At 40.3% G+C, this 20,000-nt stretch overlaps 2 protein-coding genes across 5 annotated transcripts in view; one reads left to right on the top strand and one right to left on the bottom strand.

Annotated features, from left to right (window-relative positions):
* Positions 1-4,481, bottom strand: part of cacnb3a (calcium channel, voltage-dependent, beta 3a) — a 31,216-nt gene extending 26,735 nt beyond the window's left edge. For all 4 annotated transcript variants that reach the window (XM_042098463.1, XM_042098464.1, XM_042098466.1 and 1 more), the window contains exons 1-2: positions 4,153-4,481; positions 3,183-3,275 (exon numbers count right to left, since the gene is read on the bottom strand). In XM_042098463.1, coding sequence (XP_041954397.1) covers positions 3,183-3,275; positions 4,153-4,233 — 174 coding nt within the window. In that variant the 5' untranslated portion in view covers positions 4,234-4,481. The remainder of the gene's footprint in view (positions 1-3,182; positions 3,276-4,152) is intronic.
* A 9,777-nt stretch (positions 4,482-14,258) lies between these two features.
* adcy6a (adenylate cyclase 6a) overlaps positions 14,259-20,000 on the top strand; it is a 61,238-nt gene continuing 55,496 nt past the window's right edge. Inside the window, exons 1-2 of the mRNA XM_042098454.1 lie at positions 14,259-14,477; positions 19,556-19,778. The gene's annotated coding sequence lies outside the window, so the exon portion shown is untranslated. The remainder of the gene's footprint in view (positions 14,478-19,555; positions 19,779-20,000) is intronic.

Below are 20,000 nucleotides of genomic sequence, written 5' to 3'. Positions count from 1 at the left end.
AAACTCTAAACACAATTAGCACAGCATCGGTCTTTTGTGGCCATACCATTCACAAATTTCATGTCGTTTTCACACAATATGCAGTCAGTGAAAACATTTCCACAATGCTTACATTTTCTTAACAAACAGGCTATACCTCCCAACAAAATTATGGATTGTTTTTGCAGTATTTACGAATGTTAACACACAACATCCCACAATAGCAAAATATTCCAAACCTTAGATACAGTATAAAAACCTCTGCTTCTGCTCTGCTTCTGCTGCCAAGTGGTTTTAGCCTCGCCTTGGATACTGTAATATCAGATGCGATGTTGATGAAAACATGTGGCCTAACCCTGAAGATCGCAGAGATTAGATACAGTAATTTTCATGGATATTTTGTTCACTGTAAGCAATACTGTACAACTTTTTCTGTTCTATCATACTGTAAACAGTATTTCTGTACCTCCTGTAGTAAACAGTAAAGGGAAAAAAACTGATTTGCTTTTCACTGGAATGCTTTTGAATGTGAATATTACATGTGGACATACAGTTCCCAACCAAGAAATTTAGTGTAAAAACGGTGGATTGCATGTTTTGCAAATCCCCTTTAAACTGAAACATAAAAGTCTATGCAGTTTTTGTAATGTCAACAATAGCCAGTATTTGGAAACCTGGTGTACTTTGATTGACTGCATGTACCTTGTGAAGTGAAAACAAGTGTTATTCTTTGATAGAATAATTAAAAAAAATAATAATAATATAAAAAAAATATATAAAAATAATATATATATATATTAGGGCTGTCAAAATAACTGATTAATTTCGATTAATTAATTTGAGAAAAAACTCTTTGAAAGAAAAAAACTTTGAGAAAAAGACTCTATAGTCGCACATCAATGCAAAGAAATAAGTGTTGACATTGAGGGGAGTGTTAATTTATTTTCATTGTGTCCCCTAGGTTATATCTGTGGCCTGAAATGCCTTGTATGTGAAAAAAAAAATTAATTTAACTGAAACTGAAAACTGAATTTATTTCCTCAGCATATTAGGTCATATCATAGATTATTATGGCCATTATTTGAACAGTGAAAATAATAATAAAAGAGTTTTTGAACTTTAATGTCACTAATGCTGATTATTCAATGATTCATTTGAATTTAAATATTTAAAATACTTTCACAGCAAAAATTATATATGCGATTAATTTAGATTAATTAATCACAGAGTATGTAATTAATTAGATTAATTTTTTTAATCGATTGACAGCCCTAATATATATATATATATATAAAGCTGTAACTGTCTACTGTGGTATGTGTACCCCCGGTGGTACGTGAGCTGCCACTAGGGGGTACGCGAGATGAAAAGGGCAATGGCGGAAAGGAGTTACAAATGTTTTTTTGTTTAATCTTAAGCCATGTTCTCTCTGTTCTTTGTGTTTCATAATGTTGTCCTCCACACTGTTTTTTAGTGTGAGTGTGAGAGCTCATAGACCAGTTGCACATTTTGATTTTGTTATTTGTTACCATGTAGGGCAGCTAATTAAACATGACACCTTGAATGCGTCAATAGAATGTGTTACGTTTTTATGTGTCGGATGGTGGGGGTATGTGAGCCGAGTCAGGATGTAGGTGGTGGTACACGGGGGAAAAAGTTTGGGAACCGCTGGTCTAAGATATCCACTGATACTGGTCCAGATCTGACCCTGTTTTGGAGAAAATCTGGTTCATCAACACCAGAAAACATGTTTGTAAACATTCAGAGATTTGCCTTTTGCCTTTCCCTTTGAAATTTTGAACTGGTATATCCAAGATCTAATCCAAATTTGGATCAGCCTAAACACATAGCATCTGGTGGTTGTTCCACCATGACCCACACAATCAGAAACAATGTGTGAGGCAAGCAGGAGAGAGAAAAAAAACAGAGAGAGAGAGAGAGGTTGTTTGAATGAGTTAACTGCATAGGCAGGAGAGGGAGGCCTAATAGCTCTAATGAATATTTCAGCATCTGCAATATTCTGGGGGAAAATTGAAACTGCCATCGACCAACTGAGCACCACAATTAATATCCCTCCCGTTCGACATCAAAAATTCTGATCTTGGTTCTCGCTTTGCACTGATTCTAATAACACATTTTTCCATTCCTGCATGCTGGATGGCCATGGTGATGGTAAGAGTAACAACATGGAAGACACTCCCTCTGACTACACACACGTGTGCAGTTTCGAGGATGCCTGGACACTTCTACCCTGTCCTGAAAACTGGTTGAGGACATAAAATGACTGACAATGACTGAATGCTAGGTGAATATTGTATATGATCTAGAAATAGAAATTTGACATACTCATGGATAAGGTTGGAGAGAACAGTCTTTGTTTTCCTGGCATGTATCATATAGTTGCTACTACCGCATCATGAGACCGTCATTGGCAGAACCTTCAAGGGCTTGAGACTGAATTAATGGAGAAGGGAAATAATATACAGTTTTAAACTGAATAATGAGTATTAAACTGAGTATTACCCCTTTCGTTCCAACAAGAAATTGTGAATGTCACAATATGGATGATGCGTGTGTGACAGTTGAGGTGCATAAGAAACCTCCAGACCACCTCATTTATCTCAACCTCATTTTTTTCTCCCCTTATCCTTCCTCCAGTTTTCAAGATTTTTTTAAATAACACAAAATCTCTCTCCCTGCTGCTAGCCTGGCTGACCTGAAAACATTAATTAAAAAACTGGGCTGAAACATATTTTTGTGCGGGCATGGCGCTGCAAACAACAACACTGCCATCTGTTGGCCCTCTGGCGCAAATAAAACACAACCTCGTAGATGATGGAAGAGCACATCCAGGCCTGACTAAAATCAGTTTCCCAGAAATGGCTATAAATAACTTTATAATTATTCAGTTACTGTATAATAACATGTATTTCATAATATCTCAGGAGCCTGACCATACTTCAAATGTCTTTATTTTAGGTTTTTATTGACCTGACATGTCAAGTCCATGCCACATCATACAGGTAGGCCTTGCAAAAACACGCATGACTAATACCCCACCTCCCCTTCCATGTTATCACCTTGATCACAGCTCTGTGCATTTTGGCATGGCCCTTCTGTCAGCTACAAAAGCGTAAATCTGCGCGTCATCACGCCAGTAAAAATTACATGTCATCCGGGTAATGAAGAGAAAAGAGCCTTACCTGTCGTTTGATGAAGCTAGACGTTGTGTCAGAGGAGGTGCTGCCATCCGACCGTTTAAAACGACTCTTGCGCTTTGGCAACTTCCTGGGCAACTGAGGGGATGGAGAACCAACTGATTCAGAATTCAACATCCTGACTATATAGCACACTTGGTTATGACAAGAAGTACGGTTATGCTTAGTGGCTCATAAAATTATACATGTTAGGGAACATATGGTTCCAGTCGCAGTGTGTTGATTTCTGAGCTAATAAAGTGACAAGGTTTTTTTCTGTCACTATTTTAAAAGTAGCCTAAATATAGACCTACCGCATACGACTTAATCTACCTGAATTTACACCTCCTTCCAGCAGATTGACCTACTCGTAATAATTATCTCTCTTTGATGTTCTACGATCGGTTAATCCTGTATGGTGTTGCAATGGTAGGCCATTCAGGCGCAGGCTACAGGTGAGTTCCCGAACAAGTAGCCGTTTTAATAATGTGGCAGTTAATTCCGGGTGCAAGCTACTTTGAGCAAAAACACAGTCGTAGCTTTGTCTGACACTGAATTGCTTGTGGTCAAACCAAAACAGACTATATTGCTTAGTGTTATATTTAATAGACCCGGATAGTGAATTGAGGAAATTGCACAATGCAAGAGAAAAGGCCTTGGTTGCAATGTGAAATCATGGGTCGCAAAAAGATAGGCTACATATCTACCCTGAAATAGCTTAACACTATCAGCTGTATGTTTTCCATTTCCGTAATTATAAATCTAATATTTCTTGGTAGATTTTAACACTGCGATGGCAAAACGTTACTTATCATATGCTGGTTTACCGCTGAGTTTGCATCGTTGCTGCAATCACTATAACATACAAGCGTAGGTTGGGAAACTATACGCCTTCGTTACAACAAGTAGGCTAGCGCGACATTAACCATTTTTGGTCGTAAAGTAGCAACATACTCGAGAAAAAGAATGTCCTTACCTGAAAATAGTGTGACTGGGAGCCGGTCTCTACACCAGACAGAGGGTCTGCGGAAGATTTGGACATTTTTACTTGCACCATCTATTTGGGAGCGCAGGGAGGCGGGTACATGGATTATTGGAAGAAATGGTGATACGAAATACATTGATATGCCGAATAAGACGGATGTAACGTAGTGGAGCTGTTTGTGTAGGTAAAGAGAGGGGCTTTGTGTCTACATCAACACAGCAAAATTACAGCGGTAGAAACGGCTGATACGGATGTAACCGCTTTGTTTTCGAGTTAAACTGTAGGCTACAATGTATCTGTTGCAGCGAATAGCCCTCAGGGCTAGTCCGCGCAGCCGTGTGAATATGCGTCGCATCTCTCTCTCTCTCACACACTCATACACACACACACACACACACACACACACATTCACACATACAGAGAGAGATAGCCTGCCCTTTATTCCCAAAAAATCAACACTATATCATAATGGAAGGGAACCCCACCTGTTTTCCTAGCTTTTTTACATTATGGCTCGGACAAATTAAATTAATGTGCTACATATTCCAAAGGTTTGAGGAAACCTGAGGAAAGAAAAACAAAAAAACGTTAAAAAAGAAAAATTCTAGGCCTAAATAATAGCCTAATTGTGGAAGTAGGATGCCAACTGGAGTGCCCTCAACTGGTAGATATATTGATAACATCTGACATATCTGTTGCATTCATCGCCTTTCTTTTTTTCTTTGTTGGCCGGGATATCAGTAGGAGTATAGGAGATAGTGGTGTATAGATAATGCAACTGTAGTTGAGATGCAATGTTAATTTAACTCCAAATATTGTTTAGACTATATGGCATACAGGAGGTCTGCTTTGTTTATGGCTAGACTTTATCAAAAATATACATGCTGTGTGATTTTTTAAATGGTTCACAAGGTGATTTCTGTGCCAACTTGTTTTCCATATGAAGATGTAAAAGATATGTATGCTACCTCTTCTCACTAAGCATCACCTCCGAGGTTGCCAATACCAGTTTAAAAAGATTGCTTGCTAACATTGACATCATTATTGTTACTTTAAATAACTTTCTTTACCTCGGTAAATCATCAGGACAAATGATCCAAATAGAATTTGTTGATGAGCCATATGTGCACTACACACACACATTGGTTTGGCAACAGCACTCTATGGCACTGTCACAAAGCTTGATATTGCATAGCGGTGTAATGTGACTGGTGCTAAGTACTTTACACTAAAATTCTCAACTGTCCTTATTCTTCTTACAGCAAGCCTTACATGCTTTCCCCTTGGTTGCTCAGTGATGGTTGAAACTCAAATGCTTGCTTATGTAAGTTACATAAAATGTTCATGTTGCATGTGTTCTAAAGCCACACTCATTGTCATTCACTACAAGGTCATAAACGTTTGTGCACTACCTCACTAAGACAAGTCTGCAACAACAGACAAAGTATTCTTTGGTGACTCCTAAATGTATGCCTGTATTTGCATTGCACAAGTATTCTTCTGTTATTATGATATTACACACTGCTTTGTGGTAGGTTTTTTCCATAGTGTGCTTGTGTGTGTATGCCCGTGTGCGTGTGTGTGTGTACAGATTTTGTGTGCAGTGCTTCACTAAAACAAGTCTGCAACAACAGACAAAATTCTTGGACAACTCCCAAATATTTGTCTGTATACACATTGCACAAGTATGTGGGTGTGTCGGTGTGTCTGTATGGGTGTGGGTATGTATGCGTGCATGCATGCGTGTCTGTGTGAACAAACTATATGCTGCTTACAAACTGATTTAACGCACATGATCACCTGATGCAGTGGTGAGGTTCAAGCAGCTATTGAAATTAGGCATGGAACTTGGCTTGCATCCAGAGGTTGCCATCTAGTGACCCTACATGACAAATTTTGTGCAGTTCACACCTCTTCACAAGAAATTGCCGATTAAAGAGCCCGACTTTTCCATCTTTTCCATCTTTCACTAGGTGACGCTGCACTCTGGCTTTTGATTGGGCCAGTGCAGAGGTGGGTTGGCCCCCAAGGGTCAGAAGCCTCTATTCCTTATCAGCTAGGGCTACATGCCCACCAAGTTTAATGCGACCCGGTGCGTCAGTGTGGGAACCATCTGTGAAAAAACACACAAAACAAAAACTTTTGACAAAACCTATATAAACACGCTGTGCTAGTAGCAGTCATAATGATTACAGACATGTTTTCTTTTAAAAGCTCTGCTTGCACATGACTTCCTCAAATCTGTGTGAAACTTTAGTCGATCCACCTCTTTATGTATGTAACCCACTCCGGTTGTGAAGCATTCCAGTTTTATGCACACTGAAGTAGGCTGCCCTCCTTCTTTGGTACCCCACCCTTGTGCTGCCTGTTGCTTTGATCTGTCATCTTTATAGGGCGCAGCGCCCTCTTTTCCTGTCTCTCCAGCTACAGATGTGGCAGGAGGCGAGGTAGTCTCTCATTTCTGGCCACAGTGGTGGTCCTTCTTGCATTTGGAAGAGGGTGAAGCCCTCTGTTAACGTTTTTGGGTGTAGCTATATGGAGGGGAGTAACTCCATAGTTGAAATATCTGCAAAAGTGCTGTGAAAACTACAACTCAACTGTTTTGAACTGGCCTTGTTGATGCTTTAGGGATATCACTTCAACCAATGGTAGTTCTCAATGCACATATTACTGTGTGTGTGTGTGTGCTTCTTGATCTGATGATATAGCTCTTTACACTCTTTACACAAAGGTGCCAAAGAATATGCATAGTACAAATCAAACAGTTGGCACAGTTACATACATTTCAGACACACGTTTCTCAGGCTGAGATAATCTGTGCAGGTACAGATACAGGATATGCCATAAATACGATTTCATAGGCCTACTGAATTCTACTTTCACACATCCAGCTTCCAACAGACTTAACTTTCATCAGAAACAGAGTAAAGTGATGATAAGGATAGAATAGAGTGTTTGTGTGCCTGCATTAGAGCCTGAACGATAAATTGGTGTGCCGATACTATTGGGCGATATTAGCTATTTGCCGATCTATTGGTATTGGCGTTATTAATAACGGCCGAAAATTATTTTTAAATTAAGGACAGCCAAATAATGATTCTTCATCTAAATTCAAATCCATATAGCCTATTTTGTAGCTAGTTAGCCACAACAATGGCGTTAGCTAATAGCCATTGTTCCTTTAGGGCAGGGATCACCAAATGCCGTGATCCTATCCGGACCCGGACCATAATAGCCTAATTTAGATTTTCACGTAAGATGTCAAAGCTGCGCTAAATGTTTTGTTGGTTAGGATAACAGCATTTAGACCTACTTTAGGAGCTTCAGGAACCATCATCCTGAAACTAGCGAGGAGAGGAGACGTGAAACAATCAGATGGATATCCATCCTTGTTTCAGCTCAAATTTTATTTGAAGTTCACGTTAAGATCTTAAAAATAGCCAAGGCTACTCAGTTTTTCTCCCCAATTAGCCTACTCTTATTATGACCGGTCATATAGGCTAATGATTGTCAAAGTTTTTTTTTTTTTTTTCGTCATCTACTTCCTGAATTTTTGGTCAACGATACCCAGGACACTGAAACACTGGTGCACATGGAATTTGGTGGGTATGTAGCCCCACTAGACTTTTACAGAAAAATTTCGTTTTGTCCCCGGGGGCCACTCCCCCCGTGCTGGGCCGCCTGAACCGCAAAAAAAGCCGTTTTTCCTAAATAACTACCTGAACCGTGGCACTGAGGATGAAGAATCTTTTATGGTATGTTGGTCTCAAGGGCCCACATCAACCTGGCCCATAATCACTCATTTGTGATTTGCACCCCCCCGGTAAAAAATGAAAATGCAATATCATTCTGCTTTAATCGCCCCTATCTTCAGTTAAGATGTTCAGAACTGCACCAAATTTTATGTGTATGATTGACCTGGCATTCTCTGGGGGTATGCAAAGTTTCGTAGAATTTCATCCATGGGGGGGTCTAAAAAAATGAGGTTATGTGTACATTTAGTGACTGTACACTCATTGGCCTGTAGATGGCGGTGCACACATATACCCATGCACACACACACAGGCACGCACATACTATCATTAGAACGGCCGATACATAATTACAAATTCAGTAGGATTAAAAGAAAGCCAAATATTTATCATCATCATCATGGCTGCATTTCCAGTATTGACGATACGTAGTCGTTTGTCCACTAGATGGCGCATCGTTGCAGTGAGACGTAATTTTGTTGGAAGTTAAAAGTGGGTTGGAAAAACAATGGACGCTTCCTACAAGGACTGTAGTTTACCGCAGAGAACGTCTAATAAGGATAGGACGATGTTCACATGAAATGTAATTCCCATTTCTTCTTGAAGCCGAAATAAATCTGAGAATGTTTATCGGACATGCTTGGTTTTTACTGCAGGTACGTTAATCTTATAATATCAATAAGGACCTAGGTACAATAATGTTACCGTTAGCGTTGGTTGAGTGATGGAGGCAATTTGATTGCATTTGTAGAAAACTATAAATGCGGTTATACCAAGCAAATTGATAGCAGCACTGTAATTGTATCTTTCGACTGTCATTTGTTGCACGTGCTACAAAAATCATTCTGTGCAATGGAAGATTTACCAACTTACGCCGGTCTGATACAGTTTTGCCTATACATGCGTGAGACTGAGACGCCTGTTTATTTGTTTTAAGTGCGTGCAGGGTGTGAGAGGGGAATCGATGTGCTTTGATTCCAGCTTGGTAGTTGTAGTCTGTGAGATTAAAAAGCACGTGTGTGTGAAGTATCCAAACAATGACACCTTCATTTCATTATGGCTGCTTTAGCAACACACCTTAAGCTACTGTGTAGTGGGTCCCATTTAGAAGTGGCTACTTCATTCGTGCTTTCCTTGACTCATGGAGCTGCGTGAATTTTATTAAAACTTTTTCGCCACGATATGGCAGTTTAAGTCCGCTTGATACTGTAAGGCGTAAGCCATTGGTTTCCAAAGGAGATTTTATTTGTGTCGCCAGCCAGCATAGCCTATTGACAATTTATGTTGTAAATAGGCCTTCCTTAGGCCTACCTGTAGCTTAGGGAAGCTAACAGCTTTCTATTAGGATCTAGTTTGTTAGTTACAGTTTTGTCATAACTCCCTGATGCATTTTTGCATTTAGAATAGCCAGAGCGTGGATATCTCAATCGGAAAATTAAACAATATCGGACGCCTATGGACTAGGCAGGGTGAACCCAGCCTGATCTGCCCGCTATTTATTTTTTGATTTCTTAAAAGATTGAGCTTGGTCTGGTGAAAGCCAGACAAGCCATGGACCTCAGTTACACAATGCAAGGGAACATGAATCAGCCTATATTTGCACGAACAATAACGGACAACAGCTCTTCAACTTTGGCCCGTAAAATGTGTATGAACAGTCTAGCGACGCATTTCATCAAGGCCCATTTGGACATGTCAGTTATTTGCACCACTGGTTAGATGTAAAACAGCATTTCGTTTCAGACTACTGTTACTTAATTTGTGCATTGACAATAAAGTATCACATGAACTAAAGATGACTAAAATCTTATGTAGCAGAAGAAACATTCACAAAGAATCCATCCATCCAAAAATGACCTTTGTTTTTGATAGCTGTTGAAAACGGCATGGAACTGACAGAGATGTATTTGTTTATTAATAAATAAATAAATAAAAATATAACATTATGCTGATACCTTTTGCTTTTCCCAAATACAATGTAGCCTACAGGTGTAAGTGACCTTTCATCAATCCAGTTGCAATGGATGAACTGCCCTACTTGTGATTTTAAAGGTTTTATAACAATGCTACAACTTCTTTGGCTATTCTACAATCTATTCACCTTTTCAGCGCCAGTAGGCTACTTTCTTAGCAGCCGCACACACACACACAGGCATGCCAAACAAGCATACACAAAAGTTTCAAGAGTGGGGGATGGAGTAAAAGATGGAGACAAATTGATTAGTGTGATTTATTTTCGCGGAATGGATGTACAGGACTGAGCGGCGGTCATATTTTGTACCGTTATGCGGTACATCTAGTCTTGCCTTATTTCTTATTATTTGCGTTTGTCCTCCTTTTCAGAATGTGGTGGTCACCCTATTTCAATGTATTTCTGCACAGAACCACTTGCAACAAGCGGAAAAAAATGGTCTTTTCTATTCTCTAGCGGAGTTGCGGTTGCAACATGATTTGAGCTACGCCTGAGGCACAGATATGATGGAGGCAATGTGGCTGCTCTAACCTGTTAACATAGGCGCTGAATGATCCCCCCCCCCTCCCTAATTGGAATAGGCCTATGGCCAGAAATTGAGGGGTGTCCTCATTTTGGCCAATTTGTCCTCACTTTTAGACACAACCTGCCCTGCTGGTTGGTGGTCACCCTATTTCTACTACATTATAGTACATATGTAGCCTCTACTTCCCCTTTTAAACACAAATTATGACTATCAACTGGTCTTTTCAATGAAATTCTGCACAGAACCACTCGTGTCAAGTGGAAAAAATAGGCGTCCCTTCTGTTCTCTAGCTGGGTTGTGGTTGCACCGTGGTTCAAGCCTAAGAGACCTGAAAGACCTAACATGATTTATTGTATAAGAGCCTTTCATTAGGATGCCAGATAATTAGGCCTATTTACACAGTATACCACCTTGATCAGAACTTTTCAATATGCTAAGTATTAAAACACATTTTACATTGTGTTTGTTAAAAAAGAATATCGGCCAATGTATCGTTTGTCGTTTTTTTAAATCCACAAATATGGAAGTCGGTATCGGCCTTTAAAATCCTATATCAGTCGGGCTCTAGCCTGCATATGAATTCAAAAGCAAAATTCGTCTTAAAGGTATGGTCTGTGATTATGGCAAAAGGTTGATAACATTTGAGCTCTCCCTCTTTCTCCCTTTCATGAGCTCCTGATGCAACGTGTTGAATGGTTGATATTGCACATGGAGTCTGCCTGAGGTTTTTTGAGTGCGCACAGCCGCACACAGAAAAACAGCAAGAGGACTGTGAGGAGCAATTTGGTGAAATTGACAAAAGATCTACAGGATTAGAATCATGTACATTTAATTATATTAGGTCTATTTTATAATCACCTGTTTTCATATATTTTCACTTTTATGACACATACTCACACAGTAGACATATATACGCATGCATGCACATGCACACACACAGGCACATAAACAGGCAAACACACAAGCACATGCACATACACGCACACACACCCACCCACACATAAACATAAACATGTACACGCACACAATTCAAGAATTTCTCAGAATTATAAACAGGCAAGATGGGGGCGGGGTTGTATAAAATGTATATTACATGTGAAATCTATAAACTAATCATGTTTTGGTACTTGTTGTCTAGCAGATACCAGTGAGAATTGAGTGTGCATAATGCAATTCTGTGAGACAGTTAGAATCATATATGCCTTTCAGCGTGACTTATTTTTGTGGAAAACAACAACATGCTGGACTGGGCGGCGGTCATAATTTGTACCGCTCTGCGGTACATCTAGTTTAAAATTGTATTCATGTCATAATCGGTTTAATGCATCAGACCGGAGAGTGACTCTGTAAATCAACTTTATGAAACAAGACACAACAAGCAGCACTTAAAGCACCCCATGATGTGTGAATGGCCATTGGCACTTCCTGTCACTAAGGGCAGTCATATTGTGATGGGCTGCCTGTCAATCACCCTGGTGGGAGTGGAGCTGGCAGTTGTTAATCGTTAGACACTGAAGTCATCTGATCACAAGACATAATGGATCTGACAGTGGGAATAGTGAAGGGCTCATGAAAATTGGGCTCTGTCAGTTAAGTGTGTGTGTGTGTGTGTCTCTGTATCTGTATCGTGTTGCAGAGAACAAAGAAAGTGAGGTGATGACAAAACCCAATAAGATCAAAAACAAGTAGTCATCAGTGCTTCCTTTTAAACTTTAACCACAGTTAATACATTTTATTCCTTTTCTGTGTTAGGACACTGAATAACTTACCCACTTTGAGACATCCCTTTCTGTTGCTGTGTCTGTGCGAGTCTGAGACCATTGTTTCACTTGGTGTGGGAAATGCACTGATCACACAGTATCTCAGAGGACAGGCTCCTGGACAACACTGTATGTGTTAAAACGGAAAAAAAACTGTTGCTCATGGAACAGATCCATTTGTCAGCGGAGTATTAGACAAATAGGGACATATTTACTTTAACCTCTTTAATGTTTTTGCTTTGCTGTACCGTGGCGATTCACCAACTGCCATCTTTGATCAACACTTAGGCCTACGGCAGCCATACTGGTGCTCTCGCTGCTCTAGTCTAGTCTATCTAGTCTATCAGTGTGTCCAAACAAATCATACATCGCACCATGTTGAGTCTTCCAAGTAGATTAGTCTAAACATAAATAAACTGAAAAAGACCATTTTGTGTTGATTTTTTTTCTTGTGCTTGGCTTTCTGTCATCTGTTATTTAAGAAGTGGGTGTGTTCCACAATCTGGAATATTTGGACATGATTTGCTCTATTTAGGGGATTGTTTTCGGGAAGATTGCTCCACATGCGAGCGCCCATGTGCCTCCCATCTGTGACTGTGGGAAAGTCGGTCCAGCAATTATACGATAGTTGACAGTTTTGTTTTCTCTCAAGCGGCCATTCCCACCCATCACTTCGCTCATAAAAACACAGTCAATCTATGCACTCTCTGCACTTGTGGAATAGAACTTTAGAATAGAAGTCAGGTTTTTTGGGGAAATTGACTGAGAAACACAAATTCTAACCAGGCTAGTCATTCAAATAGCAGATGACATGCTAGCTATTCACACTTGTGATAAATGATCAAGCGTGAAACAAATATTTGATTTGAATGACCTAAAAGCCAGACCCTTGTACTCTACGTAACTCTATCTGTTGAAGTGGCTTTGCTACTCGTCAGATTTACAATGGCAACAGCTGACACCTTTATGAGTGCTATATGATTGGATCGATAAAACTATCTAAGCTTGTATTCGGTTGCTATAACACTCTCCCCCTATTAAAAGACGTGTTTCTTAGGGCAGTTTATGTTACTAAGGTGCAAAACAATATGTCCTTGTTTGATTTAGACAGCACTATAACCTGTATTATCAATAGTGCTGAGTGGTTTGATACAGAAGGCAGGCCGAAAGTTATAATACCCCAAGATACACTCCGTCTAGTCCTTGTGAAGTGCTGTGCTACAAATCAGTGTCAGGTCAAGAAGCACTGGGAAGCGGAAGATGAAAGTAAGAAGTGAAAGAATTAAGGCTGACCAAAGGTTATTGAAAAACAAATGCTCTCAATATTTGCTCTTTAATCTGTTTCAGTTAAAGATGTGGTTTGTGTGAATAGAGTCAAGACCAGTTTGGACCAATTTATTTGAAGTGTAGCCTATGTTTGATCATAGGCCCATATCCATAAATCCAATTAGACATATTGTGCACCTAATGGTTCATCTATAACTGCCTCTTCTGAAGCTAATTTACTTAGGCCTACTATAGCCTACTTTTTTGCTCTAAATCATGAGAACAGTCGCATAAGCTAGGCCATATCTACACAGAAATCTCTTTATTGGTATATTATTATATGCAAGCACGTAACTCACACACATAAAGCGTATACATAACACTCACATACACACACAGACACATACACACACACACACACACAAGTTCATAGACCTATTGTCCTGGGCTAACTGTCTGCCTCTGGTTCAGCACCTGCCCTTTTCATACTGATAGACCAATGGAAGCCTCTCTTGGTACCCCCTTTCACTAAAAAACACTGACATTGTGTATTGTGTGCCTCTACACCCCCCCCAAACACACACACAAACACAATAATGTTGCAATACTGCTACTGCTGGTCCATTTAGTCACAACACTTAATATAGTAAATAGGCCTATCAAATATTTATTTGCGTGTTCCAATCCTCCTACACAACAAACTACAGTAGGCTAAGGAACATCAGATCGATAAAACATAATTTACAGTAGTGTGATCACCACCTCTAGGGGGAGTCCTAAATTCTCAAAAGAGTGATAGCCTGCTGTCTATGTGTGTGTGCGCGGTGCTTCTGTGGGGGGGAGAGGCAGGGAGAAAACGACGGGAGAGCGGTATCTTACATTTGTGGCCCTCCGTCTCCTTCCCCTCGTCCTCAGTGCACGAACAACCTCATCGCCGCTAAACTACAGCGAGGACACCGAGTGGAGATCGGTAGAAATTTTCACTTGGTTGTCTTCTGTCGACAGCGATTTTATTCTGAAAGAGGAGAGAGATGCAAATGGTGAGTCAGTTTTCTTCCCAGGGTGAAGCGTCCTTATGTGTGTTCATGTTTTATGTAGGCTTGTAGTCATGCAGTTGCGGATAGTCAAATCGCGTCAAAATGTTTGTTTATTGCATTCCTTTGGGTAGCCTACTGTACGGAGAAGGCGGTCTTCAATCATTCCATTGTAACATACGTTTTGGATAATCAGATGTCATGTCATGGCACATTAGAAGTCTGTGCCTGTTGAGGGTCCATAGTGTTGCGTTCAACCTTATCTTGGTGTAATGCAGCGTTAGCTCAGAGGCAGTTAGTTTTAGCAGACAATTTCAGTGGGATATCCACGTTAACATTAATGCAGGCAGGAAATCGGCATAATGTATTGTTGGGTGTACATCAATGTCAGTGCCTATGTTGGTTGCAGTGTGGTCAATTTTTCTGGGTTTCATGTTAAGGCAGTCAAATGACTCCTGTTAGCACGGTCATTGCTGCTGCTGTTGTTGCTTCTTTAGCTGTATCGCAAAGGTCGAACAGTCTTGGGTTAAGTCTGGCTAAAATAAACAGATAGCCTACTCTGGGTCACAATCGATTTCAGAGTAAATGTAATTTGGGAAAATATCCTGGAATAATACTAGCCCGCCGCTGGTTTGCTGAGTAGTAGGTACGCTATAGCATGTTTAATAAAGTGTTGGAACCTAAAGAGACATGACTGATGCGTAGGAATGTATGCAATTGGTAGCCTAGAGATTATGCTTCAATGAAATTCTCGAAATATTCTCAGTATAGAAAACTACTCCATTTTATGTAGGCCTAGAGTAGGCTATGCTTAAATTTCATCTTTCATTTGCCTGAGTGAAGGACGGGACATTTGGCAGTCGGGTGTGACATGCTGCGTTACAAGTAACCGCACACAGTTACTGTAACAGCATCGAAATGGTCACTGCTGTGAACCATAATATGGTAGTCACACACATATACTGAACAGACACTGTTATGTAACCCAAGTGTGTAAGTGCGGGCGATGCGATAGCCTCTCACGGCCTATGCACGAAATGGTAGATTTCATCGCAGATTAGGAGCCAATGTATTGATAAAGTGATGGAATTATATAACGGCAGATGTATTTAAATTCGAAATGATTGCAGCGCTTTAAATGTGACTGATAATATGCCGTTTATATGAAAGAATATGGCATTCGTTTAATTAGACAGGCGCTCAGAACAAACCACAGGCATTATGATTAATAACGGCGACATGCGGATGCTCCAAAACAAGTATTATTTGCATTATATAACACCCAACGTGCTGCTGTCCGATCGAAATGTCGTGCAAATGTCCCAGAGGAACACAGCATGCTAGAACCACTAGCTAGCGAGAATACCAAAGTCACGTAGCAACGATGGTTGTATGGAACACGTGAAGGTTATTATTGCATTCGGTATCATTCTGCAACACTGTCCCTTTTCATGGAGACGTTTATAAATGGAGATTACCGATAGTATTGACCTTGCAATTCATTTAAGGCAGCGTCTGTATTTTCTCTGCTGCGCTCAGTCAGTGTCTTCTCCATAATTTGGCTCCATACCCTGCCAGAACATACAGAACCAGCAGCACGAGCGGATACGTTCTGGGAACTGGCGCGAGATAGCCATCACAGGGAAATTCTATTTTTGCTCACCATACGCTTTCCTAGTTCAACAGCTGTCCCCGGTCTGGATAGATGTAAGGAGAATATGGAGAGCTATCTTTTTGTTACAGAGCCCTTTTTGACGATGAGCTGCTGTTAGTCTCCAGTTCAAGTCAGCTATCATTAATTCAGGTGCTGAGACATTCTAAAGTCAACTTAGGTTTGTTTTAGAAGCACCACAAATTATAGACTATAGGCTCGAAGCCTAGAATAGGATCTGGTTATTATTTTGACAAACTATAGCGAAATTGATGCAGTTATCGAGACATAGGCTATTTGCATCTGCATTGCATGTCAATTAGCACAACAGTCCAGCACATATTTTTTTTTCATTCTGCCATGGAATAGCCCATTGGATTGTGTTTTTTTACTCTTTATAACTTAGAAGTAGGCCTACAGTGAACAAGCTACTGTCTATTGGATTTTTTTGTTCCCCCTACATTTAGGCTAGCGGTTTCCTCTCTAGATGTTGTTAAGGAACATTTGTTGGGTAAATAGTGGTATTATGCCTTCAATTGAAAGGCAGGGTGTGCAGCAGGAACAGCTAAAGTGTTATCAAGAAGTTCTCCCCCATTTGACTGAATAGTTTAGAATCTGTTTTTTATAGTCAGTTGTGCCTCTTTCACCAAATAGGATTTTAGCAGTGAGTAGAAACAGTGTGTTTCTTCAGTCTTTGGGATTGTCAAATAAAAACCTGGCCTATAAGCGTGAAGACATAGATGGGCTTTTTCAGCACTGAAAAGCTTGGTGCAAAAGTGCCTGTTTTTCCATTGCAGTTGTGGTGATCTTTCCAGTGTGTAGTGTGCCATCAGAGACCTTGAACAGGAGCCATACATTGGGTAAACATTGGGTAAAAAAGTCAGATTCCAGGAGTATCTAGAAGTCCTTTACCTCCACTCTAGACTTATGCTCAGTGAAATGACCTTTTAATGAAGCTCCACCCTTAGTAGATGTTAGCGAAACACACTTGCATAGCAGGCAAAGAAGTCAGGTGCAGATCTGGTCTTAATGCAGAGCAGATACGCCAGATCTAAGACAGGCCAGGGCTACATTTGGCCCAGATCAGTTGTAGAGGCAGCTGCTGATGGAAAGGAGGAAAACACACAGAATCACCCTAATGGAACCACCTGGCTGTTATCCATGAAGACAGAAGCTCAGTTTAGGACAGGGTGCTAACCATACAAATGTTATGGGTTCAGCTCCCATTCTGGTGGACAGCCAACTATCATGTGACAGTTGCAGTGTTTCATCATTGCATATTTTTCTTGTTATGTTCTCTTGTTCCGTATGTGTCATAGAAAATAAAATATAGGTCAAAAGAAATATAACTTAGCTAAATAAAAACAAAAGAGAAACAATGGTCCTACTTGTTCTAAAGGGGCATGTGGTAGCCCTCTATACTGCCCCAAACTTCCCTAGGAATGGATAAAGTATATTTTATCTATCTTACTATTGCGTGAACATACACAATGTGTGTTGGGTGTCATTTTCGAGTTACTTGGTGTTTTAAGCCCCCAACGGCGTCTTCCAGGCAGCGCTGCATGGAAGGCACTAGGGTAAGGCAAGGTTAGGGTTAGGGTTAGGTGCCTTGAAGTCGACGGTCGCAGCGCTGCCTTGAAATCGATGGTAGGGGCTTAAAACACCATTGAGCCATTTTGGACAAAAGCAATGGAATGAGTATATGTCAATGTCACATGGCTGAGTATGACTTCAACACTTAGACTTCATACTAGGGCTGCACAATTATCGCAGTTGCAATTTGAATGCATTTATCTAATCACAAAGGCTACAAATAATCGTTCATACTTAATCTTGTCATATTTATAGTTTTTATATTCATGTCATCCTCCTTGTGTACAGACAGTATAGCTCACTAATCAGAAGTGGCACAACTTAAAGAGACATTTGGAATATTGAACTGAATTTTGACATTGACATTCAAAAATCATATCGCAATTGCAATATCTGTCAGAAAAATTGCCCTACTTCATACCTTGTTTAAGCAAGAACATAGATGACCCCCAACATGGAGCTCAAAAGCATCACCAGTTATGGTGGCTGTTTGCTGCATTGAACTGGAATTGGATTGGTTTAGAATATAATCTTATCTAAAGTTCTTGATGCAGACAAAAAGCTGTTTTTTTTGTGGGATCACATAAATCCTCCATCAAACTGATATAAAAAATGTGCACACTGAATTAATAATTCCTAATGCTGCTTTATTGAAAGACTCGTTTTTGACCAGTGTCTTTGTCAAAGTCCAAATGCATCAGTCTTATAAAGCAGCATCAAGAAATACTCCTGGGATGGCCATTTGTTTTTCATAATTTTGAGTTTAGAATGTGTCGGGAAAAAATCTGCTCGTTCCCACCCTTAATTCCCTAATTTCTGTTATAGTCTCAAAAAAGTTCCTTTTCTCAAATTCCGTTCACTAAATCATATTTTTAACCTACATCATAGTACGTGGAAGCCATAGTTTGCTGCCTGTACTTTAAACTGTCTGTTTAACGCCACTAACTCTAGTAAATTCTTCATTGAGATACCGTATTTTCCAGACTATAAGTCGCACTTTTTTTCATAGTTTGGCTGGTCCTGCGACTCAGGTGCAACATACATATATTTATATACATTTTTTGACTGGTGCGACTTATACTCCGGTGCGACTTATAGTCCGGAAAATACGATAGTTCCATGAAGAAAAAATAATTTCCAGTGTATAAACTTGGGTCGATGTGACCCAGTCTGTTGTGCTGCTGTGCTTGTTCCCTGAGTATCCTGTCTGTGTGTCGGGCACCAGGCCTCAGTGGGAGAATTCAGGTTGTTAAGCAGTAAGAGGCAGCAGGTTGTAAAAAATGACTCAACCCTGCCAGTAATCAAACAAAGAGGATCCTGTTGCCTGTCAAACCTGAATGATCTCATCTAGGTACCTGGTGTCTCATTTCTATCTCTGAAGGAAGGAGGGAGAAAACTACAGAAAGAACGCTAGAATACATCACTGGCTAGATATATTAACTATTGTGGACAAGTTTAGTGCTGAAAGGAGAACCCCTTTGCTTTGATGTCCCTTTATTCTTTTCGCTGTTTTTTGATGATGAGACTAATCACTAATCATCATTAGGTCCATTAGGCACATTAAAGCAATAGAATGTAATCTTTTTGTTGGTTATAGGCTCAAAAACAGACAGTGTTGTAGACACAAATCAACAAAGACGTCTGTAAACTAAATTTGTTGAATAGAGAGATATTAAGGATTATCAGTTTAACCAAGAAGAGGCTAAAAACAAGGGATTAACTCCAGGACTTCTGTCCAGGATGTCAATCAAATTTGTGGGTGCAGTTTAACATACATATTTCATATTTGTTAATCTTTTAAAGGATTTTGGATTTAGGATTTTGATGTTTGTGCACACAGGTCCATCTAGACTGCTGATAAATCTACTTTCATCCCACACTATTGGTCTTGGCCCAAACCATAACCACTGCTGTCTCCAGTCGTCTCCAGGATCACGCACGCCTCCTTGGACACATCTGCTCCCTCTCTCTGCCTTGCGTTTCTGCTTTCTCTCGCCCATTCAGATAAATGAGTGGTCCAGCTGCAGACAGCAGGGCTGGGACAAGTGCCAGAACCCACACAGGTATAATACCAAACTCACACCCGCTCGCACGCCCAACACACACCCATCCCAAACCGACACCCGCTCGCCAACACACACTCATCCTAAACCAACACCGGCTCGGCAACACACACTCATCCCAAACTCACACCGGCTCGCCAACACACACACACTCATCCCAAACTCACACCGGCTCGCCAACACACACTCATCCCAAACTCACACTGGCTCACCAACACACAC

The sequence above is a fragment of the Alosa sapidissima genome, chromosome 7 (genome assembly GCF_018492685.1).
Source record: "Alosa sapidissima isolate fAloSap1 chromosome 7, fAloSap1.pri, whole genome shotgun sequence".
In the NCBI taxonomy this organism is placed as follows: Eukaryota; Metazoa; Chordata; class Actinopteri; order Clupeiformes; family Clupeidae; genus Alosa; species Alosa sapidissima.
This window is presented reverse-complemented; position numbering and strand designations above follow the sequence as displayed.